The following is a 9,074-nucleotide window of genomic DNA, read 5'->3' as shown; positions in this document are numbered from 1 at the left end:
AGCTCGCAAGAAAGTAGCCTCTCTACATCTCCTTCCCGAAAAGTCCCGCGAGAAAAAAAAAATTAAAATAGTCCTGCCCCGACAAATTTAAGACCTCCGAGTTATTTATTTAAGACCAGCATATGACATTTTTGACGAATTTAAGACTTTTTAAGGCCTTAAATTTAGAAAAATGAATTTAAGACTTTTTAAGACTTTTTAAGACTCCGCGGACACCCTGATATTTGTTGAAATACAAACAAACATACTAGTTTGATACTCAGTTCCATAGTTCTTCACCCACTTGGTAGTTGACACATCAGAGTATGAATTCAAGTTTAACATTGCAAGTAAAGTCTCACCACCTTCCAAATTATCAATTGTTTCCTTCCTTACTGGACCAAACTCAAACCTCTGAAAATTAAAATTCTCCCAGTGATAAGCTAACTGTCTCTGGTGTTGTTTTACCAATGCTTTTGTGATATTTTTGAAATTCTTGACAGATCTTTTAAAGAAGTTATGTTTGGCTTCAAACCTCATACACCATACATGAAGGAGTGGGCCTATTTTACGAATACACCTGGGGTAATGTATCATAAAATGATGCTTCGGAATAAGTCTTCTCTCAGGAAACAAAGATTTGAACAGCTTGTGATGATCATTAATTAAATGCTTCAGATAATATGTCATACCGTTAGTAACAACTGGTGAAAACACTATATTCACAATTTGAATCAAGAGGAGGAGCAAGTTCCAAAAACTGTTATTTCTTTGACCCTACCATTGCTTGGACAGTGCTCTCAGCAACACCCGATGATTGCAACTGTGCTACAACAGAACCACACGTTTAACAAATGATGCTTATCAACAGAGACCTGGGTGGCCACTGGAGTTACTGTACAGACTGAATGAGAAGTTGAAGGCACATCATCTTCTATGTGCATGTCCACATTGTCAGTAGTAATTGTTGAAACAGTGTCCCGGTGCAAACGAATAAGGTGTTTCTTGAACCCTGAATGAGTGCAAAATAATGAAGAACACCCCGGCTGTCCACATTTCAAACGTAACGTCTTTCCTGGATATAATCCATGGTGAAATCTCAAATGCTGACAAAGCAATACAGAACTTCTGTGGAGTACCTTACATATAAAACAAATCAACATATTTGCACCCAAGGATGTGTATCACCTCAAATCTGTGTATTCAGCAGTCTTGCTCTGAGCTCCTTCACACGGGGAGTTTCCTTGGTACTTCCCACATCAATGTTGAACACAGTGGTTTGGATGAAGGTATAGAAGCTGTTGAGGGATTCATGGTAGTTCACGCTGAAGATGAAGTGTGCCTTGAAGAGTTCATCGAAAGCTGCCAGGGATGTCTGCGCCTTGCATGGGATGGCCTTGTGGTCAACAATGACATAGAATCTTTGGATGTTGTTCTTCTGTTCACCGACACACAGGAGGAAAGGCTGTCCTGGTTCCAAACTCCCAAGGAAGGTCTCAACACTGACTCCAATCTGCAAAAACAAAGAGGAACAAGGAAACATTTTAATGACCTGCTACACTGCTAAAAACATATGCAGCCCATGCACAAGTGGCACAGAAGAACTTAAACATTGCTTACCGTCAGATATCTCACAAGATGTTCGACAGCTTGATATGAGCTTATTCTAGGACCCTTCTTGTGTCCTTTTGCAGTGGGGGGAAGTAGGTGAAGCAGCAGTAGTATGCTTGACAGGTCACTGTCCCAGTCTAGGGGGAAAGCAGAAGAAAGTAGAAGATTGTCAGAAAGATTTAAATCTGAAAACAACCTTAAATAAAACCAGATTATGCAAAATACATAATTTGGAGCATTCAGGTAAGTAATTAAATGTTTTAAAAGAGATAATGAACCATGCTTACCAGACCCATCGGAGCTTTGATTTCCAGACAAGAGGTCTTTGACGAACTCTTTAGAATTCTTGGAGTCTGCCAGGATCCTAGGTTTGAAGTAGGTGGGCCATTTTGCCAAAAATCTGCCAGAAGCATCCTCTCCAAACATCATGGTGAAGTCTTTGTCAATCTACAGAAGAAACACTTTAAGTCCTTGCAACCTCTCATAGACATAGGAAACCATCCACAAACTAAATGTCAGTATTTTTACGCTTGTTTAAATAAAAGTGTAATCCTCCAGTTATCATTGTTCACTTTAAAATGAATTAAACAATGGTATGTCTTTCCTACCAAGCCAGGGCTATCGAGGAAACGTGGGAAAACATCCAGGACTGTGGAGGAGTTTTGATGGTCTCGAACCAGTTTCTGGCGGTATTGAAAGGTTGCCCTCATCTTCTCTTTGACAATTGTTGCATCAGTCGTGTGCTTCAATAAAGAAATCGCCTCGCGGCATTCCTCGCCAAACAGTTGCTTGTCAGTTAGTAGAAAATCCCTCTTGCTCTTTGGACCATCTTGATATGTAGCGGTGGTTGAGCATCTCCGGGACTGGACTGCAGAGCTGCGTTGGACTGTCTTTATCCTCCATGCCAAATAGCCAGACCCGCTGTCTGCATCATAGTAGTGCTCCTGTAAAATCCCAAAAGAACAAAGATAAACATAACTGATGTATCACAGCATTACAGGGCAAATTCAGAATAACCTACCTATATCAATTTATCATACGCCATTGATTTACAAACTTACATATCCATTTTTTGAGTAAGGATCCTTGAGGTACGGAAAAAGAGTAATGATGCCAAGAGCATATTTAGTTCGCACATAGGTTGGTGGGAGCCTCCTTTAAAAGAAGAAAATATATAATTTTTCAAGCTTTAAATTAGTAGTAAAGTATTGAATCAGTGTTAGTTTCATTATAATTAATCAAAATATCTTAAATGTCAAACTAAAATAAGAATATGAGAGAACAAAGCACATTAAAGCAGAGGTTAAACTCAAAAGTAGACTTTCAATACAAACAAATGATGTGTGTAATCATGTCAACTGTTAGTCCTGTGCTTATTTTTTTTATGATACTATGTCCTTTTGTTTACAGCTCCCTTTTGTTACTATCTCACTGATCATATTTACGCCCGTCAGTCCTGCGATTGAACTACCAGCTATTAACAACCTCTAACATGCAGTTTTATTTGTTCAGGGATGTGTTCCCATTGAATACGTTTTGCTGTAGAGATTACTTTTTGTAATATTTTGCTTCAGTTTTATTTTCTATCACAATGTTTCTGTTTGTTTGATTATTCTGACACAAATTTGTTTTGTATAGAAAAGCCAACTTTATTATATTACTGAAATAGGAGACCACAATAATTAAATACCTTTTAACTATGGAACAAGGTTATTTGAGGAAAACATCCCTTATTGTTTCTAAAATGTACACCTACATCCTCTATACATATATTATTTGTAGAGACATGATGAGCACTAGAGAGAACATGACATGCTTACCCATGAACTTCAACCATGTCAGCCACCAGTAGGTTTACCATCTGTCGCCGTGTACCTTCCGTCAATGTCTTTGTTTTGTTATATTCATGCAACACCTCTTCTCCCCCTGGCTTGGACTGAAGTATATCTCTCACCATCTAAAGACAAAGAAACAAATACATTTTAATTTTAACCTCCCCTGCAACAAGACCACAGTACAATGTCTATGATTAGTTAATACATTAAAAAAAAATTAATTTATATACCGCCTCTGCTGATTCCCGATCGGCGTGGGTCCTTTTCACTCCACTATCTTTCTCAAGAATGATTGTTGCATCAGATGAATCTGAAGGCACAGAGGATGAGGTGTCTGACACAAGCGACTCCGATGAAACATCTAATTGATCTTGATGAAGCACAACTGCAAGACAGTTAAAAGAAATACACACAACTGAATAAAAATATTGTTTGAGGCCCCTTAACAAATGCTTTGGCTTTTCAGGTTAGCTGACTGAAACAAACATACCTTCACAATACATACTATTACAGTACATCTGGTTACTGATCCTTATTTCTCCCTAACAAGACTAAATCTTACCTGTAGACTTTTCTGTAGAAACAATGATTGTAAGGTCCCCTGCTTGTAAAAGGTCCTCAAATACATCTGCATCCACCTCTGTCCCTGATTCATCTGTCAAGTATAACTCAGTCTGCAGAGGAAGACCTAACTTTCCTATTACTGAGAGAATATCAGATTTAGAAAAATGGTCCTTTGTATGCTTCTTTTATTGACACTTTTTTATCATTAATTATTAATCAATAATTAAATGGCTTTTAACTATGGAACAAGGGTCTATGACATGTACACAACTTATTCCTTGTTGTTTCTAAAATGGACACCAACAGTCTCAAAATATATTAGTAGAGAAATTAGTTTTTTCTTATTCTACATTTTAGATATATTACCAATTGCATTTTAACTTGTCCATAATACATGATTACAATTGGTCAGCATAATAAACAACAATTGATGGATGGGGCAATGTAACCGTATTAAAATCAAATCACATTATAGCATGAACTAACATTTTAGCAAATTATTAGTTTACACCAACAATCAGGGCTGTGTGAAAAAAGTAGTACCAACCTTTCTGAAGAAACGAGCTGAAGTCTGCATAGCCTTCTTCAGTCTCTGCCACCTTAACGTACTTCTGACTGCCACCAAATCTCACCTTGACCAACATTATGTCCTTAAAAACAAAGTACATTCATGAATAGTCCACACCTGTTTCAGTAAAATGTTCTTCTTTGTTGCCTATATTATGCCACTGGGTAGCAACAGTCAATGTCGTTTTTCTAGCTTAGCCAGTAAACAGACTTGACTGTGCACACGCTAGCTTGTATGGCCACATGGCGGCCCTGCTAACAGTCCTCGATGCACGTATTCTCTAATTAGCATATTTATACATGGAAATTGATTAAATCACTAACCCAGTACATAACAATGTCAATAAACTCACTGTACATGTGTTTTTAAATACCTTGACTTCATAGTTTGAACAGAAAACAACTAAAGTGCAGAGAGCAGAGTGGAAACGTAGCTTACCGCGAGGAGTCCCGACCCAAAGAGGAAGTAAAGCTCACGGAAGCGCAACAAGTGCGGTAAAATAAAAGGCGCTCGATACTTAAGCGATAACCCCCATCATTTTCCTGTATGTAAAAGTATCTAACCTTTACATGAACCCCAATATACTTAATTAAACAATTTAATACAAACGTTCGGTCGACATATCAGCAAAAATAAGAAGAATATGGAGGAAATATGATAGCGGAAATCCTAACCAGCCACCTTCAAAATAAAGGTCTGAGCTACCAGAGTACATAATCCTTCCAAAATGTAGGTTACATGCCGGTTCGTAAACTAAATAATACAATAAATAAAGCGCAACGAGTCACAACATCACATTACTGTACTAAACTTATTGTTGAGGATAGTTTAAGTGGTCAGTGATACCAATCCAATACCATGGAGCCAAATAGGCCTACAGCATGAAGTGGCAAACAAGCATCTAACTTGCTCTAAAACCAAATTGACTGTTGTGCGCATTGTTATTAAGCTTGGGTTGCCATGCCGAATCAGTGTGTTGCTTATACTTTTCTTAATAAGAAAAGGGGCCGTGTCCACCTAACGCCTTTCTCCGAGCACACAAGCCTTTTTTCAATAGATTCCCAATGAGACGCGGCTGCCTCACTGTATAATGTTACTGCCTTGTTAGCTAAGCATGGTTTGCTGATGCTAGCTAAACAATACTGATGGTTAACCTTAGCTTCTTGTAAAAAATAGTAATACACATGATTGGCTATACATTTGAATTAAATATACATATTTGCTTAGACATACTTACACATGGATGTTCCTAGCCACAGTTTGAGGGATGTCTGATCATTTTCCAGTCCAAAGAAAAGAGTGTCTGGCTAGACTCCCGCCTCTTTCAAACAACCACCAACGGTTTGACTTCTGAGTATATTTGAAATCAACACTGTAGAGTGTTTTGCAGAATATGAAATTTGACTCCCTGTATTAACACCAACTCTTTTAGAAGAATAACTCTCATGTAGTTAAATTACACTAAACCAGTGTTGAAACAACTCTATATGTTTTACACTCCACTCCAACACTGAATATCTAACACTTTGGATTTTGCTGTGTGTGTGTGTGTGTGTGTGTGTGTGTGTGTGTGTGTGTGTGTGTGTGTGTGTGTGTGTGTGTGTGTGTGTGTGTGTGTGTGTGTGTGTGTGTGTCTGTGACTCTTTTTTCAAATGTAAAAACAACGCAGTCCCAATTTCTGGCCTCAATTATCTCCCTACAAAGCTCTCTATTGCTGAGTCCACAATGATAAAACCTTTTCTTGTCAATGTCAAGGGCAATTTCGTTAACAACCTTTGACACAAGCAAGATAGATGATTACCATAAAAGTTATTCAATTCAAGGTTTTTGACATATGTATTTGTGATTCTAATGTGAAGTGGCAGACTTTTTTAAATGAGATTGAATCTGCACGGATCAGTATAAACATTATTCCAGTGAGTATTAATAAGGCTGGGGCGATATTCTACATTTTTCTTATTGTCCCATAAAAAGAACAAAACAGCAGCCAGTTGCACAGTATGAAATGTTCCTTTACTATATGATCAAACTCACTGAATTTAAATTTTAATCGCTCCCACGTGCACTTTCCTGCAGGCCTAAAAACTCAGCATTAAACTAAACATGTCGCCAAGCTGAAAATAGTCCCAAACGAATGCACTATTTCCCCCCTGTTTCAGTTGTTTTCAGAAATGACTGAACCGTCTTTGAATCTTGAATAGCGTTGAGGATAGGTGCCACACACAGGTTTAAGGGGTGTTGAGACAACATAATGCATTGTTGGTTTTGGTGTTTTTTTTGTGGGATTTGTTGAAAATCTGAAAAATAATATAGAATATTGCCAGATTAAAGCAATGACTCCATAAAAAAATGGTTTGGGCAAAATAAAAATGAAATACAAACACCGTTACCTAAGATATATAACCTCATTCAAACAGGAATTAAAATTATGTTAGCTTTGCAGTAAAGCAAGGTCCGTTCCCTTAAGAATGCACAGAAACCATCCGTTGGGGAGCTCCGCTAATGTGTGTCACGTTTTCTGTATTTAACAGCTTCAATGAGGGAAAGAAGGGAGGGAGCAAAGGGGAAATTAATAAGCCTTTTCACGTTCCTCCTTCTATGACTTTCTTGCCGTCTGGATAACATAATAGGATCGGTATTCCCCATAGGCTTCTGCTAATGACTTGTCACTGCACAGCCTCCGTATGGGATTGAGATGGAGAAAGTCAATGTGTCAGGCTCTCTGAGATGGTTTAAGCATGTTAAGTGGGCTAGTTTGACTGTCAGGAATCTATCAACCTGTGTTCTCTGTCAACACATTTGTTTCAGAAAATGTATTTATTTTCAGTCTACTGACATGTTCTTGGCAACGCCGCACCTTAACTCTGTACTGAAAGAAGAACTGAAAAATATCAAAACTCTATTGGAAAAGTAGAAATAAAAATCTAGTCCTATTTTGACATTTGTAAAAGTTGGCAAGATTTTATATTTTTAAGATGGAATATTATACACATACCTTGGCCAATTTCCCAACTTCAGTGTTATTTGTAGATTAGAATCAAACAATTGCGTGTTATTTTATTACCTCAGTGAAGAGTGGGCTCTCTCCAGAGTAACAAAACAGCTTTGTTTGAATTCTGCCAGACAGAGACGGCCACTCAGTACTAATCTACACCTTATACATGCTCACGTACACAGACTAGTGAATAATGCAGTTAAAGCACTTAGGGAAACTAAACTAGTTAAACATGGAGATACACAAACAGAGGGCTCAGTAGATTAAAGGCTGAGGACCAAAATGAATTAAAGGAAAATGCAACGTGTATATTCTGAACTACACATCATCTAGCTTTGAACATCATGGAGAGAAATGATGTATGGGCAGACAGACATGCTGAAAAAAGGATGTAATTGGAGGCAGTTACTGCAGGCAAAAACATAGTTTTTTCAAGCACTGGTTTCTGGCTATTTAGCTTCCAAACCATGTCTTATACAGTCATATGAAAAAGTTTGGGAACCCCTCTCAGCCGGCATTATAATTGACTCTGCTTTCACACAAAAAAGATAAAAGTGGTATGTCTTTAATTTACCAGGAACAGCTAAGTACTGGGATGTTTTCCAAACAAAGATTTTTTGAAAAGCAGTATTTAGTTTTATGAAATTAAATAAAATGTGAAAAACTGGCTGTGCAAAAATATGGGAACCCTTGTGGTCTTGCTGATTTTAATGCATGCAACAGCATGTAAAACTGAGGACTTTAAACACAAAATTGGTTGGATTATGTTGTTAAGCCTTGAACCTCATATAAAGGTCTGTTTAATCATGATAAAAGGTATTTTAGGTGCCTAAATGCAAGTTCCACTTCTCTTTGACTCTCTGCAGAAGTGATCTTTGACTCTCTGCAGAAGTGAGACAGAATGCGATCATCAAAACAGCTCCCAAAAGATCTTAAAAACAAAGATTATTCATTGTCATGCATTGTCAAAAGGTTTCAATTGTCAATTTCTATTGTAAGGAACGTTGTCAGGGAATGGAAGGACACAGGCACAGTTGCAGTTAAACCCAGGTCTAGCAGACCAAGAAAAGTACAAGAGCGGCATATGCGGCGGATTGTGAGAATGGTTGCACACAACCCAAAGATCACCTCCAAAGACCTGCAAGAACATCTGGCTGCAGATTGTGTATCTGTACATGGTTCTACAATTCAGTGCAATTTGCACCAAAACATCTGTATGGCCGGGTGATGAGAAGGAAGCCCTTTCTGCGCCCACGCCACAGATACAGTTGCATGGAGTTTGCAAAAGCTCATTTAGACAAGCCAGCTTCATATTGGAAGAAAATACTTTGGACTGATGAGACAAAAATTAAGTTATTTGGTCTTTATAAAAAGCAGATGTTTTGGTGCAAATTGCGCTGAATTGTTGAACGATGTACAGATGCACCATCTGCAGCCAGATGTTCTTGCAGGTCTTTGGAGGTGATCTGTGGGTTGTGTGCAACCATTCTCACAATCCTCCACCTATGCCGCTCCTGTTTTT

At 38.1% G+C, this 9,074-nt stretch overlaps 1 protein-coding gene across 1 annotated transcript; it reads right to left on the bottom strand.

Annotated features, from left to right (window-relative positions):
- Positions 1-212: 212 nt before the first annotated feature.
- LOC307267503 (uncharacterized protein) lies at positions 213-5,001 on the bottom strand. Its single transcript, XM_080049836.1, has 10 exons — positions 4,996-5,001; positions 4,537-4,639; positions 3,988-4,128; positions 3,656-3,810; positions 3,411-3,547; positions 2,652-2,745; positions 2,199-2,534; positions 1,878-2,037; positions 1,600-1,727; positions 213-1,492 (listed from the first exon to the last, which is right to left on the bottom strand). The coding sequence occupies exons 2-10, from the start codon at positions 4,631-4,633 to the stop codon at positions 1,169-1,171; spliced, it is 1,572 nt and encodes a 523-aa protein (XP_079905962.1). The 5' UTR covers positions 4,634-4,639; positions 4,996-5,001; the 3' UTR covers positions 213-1,168.
- Between the last annotated feature and the right edge of the window lie 4,073 nt (positions 5,002-9,074).

Source organism: Ammodytes marinus (assembly GCF_949987685.1).
Source record: "Ammodytes marinus genome assembly, chromosome: 21".
Taxonomy (NCBI): domain Eukaryota; kingdom Metazoa; phylum Chordata; class Actinopteri; order Uranoscopiformes; family Ammodytidae; genus Ammodytes; species Ammodytes marinus.
Note: the sequence above shows the minus strand (reverse complement) of the source record. Positions and strands in the feature narration are given on the sequence as shown.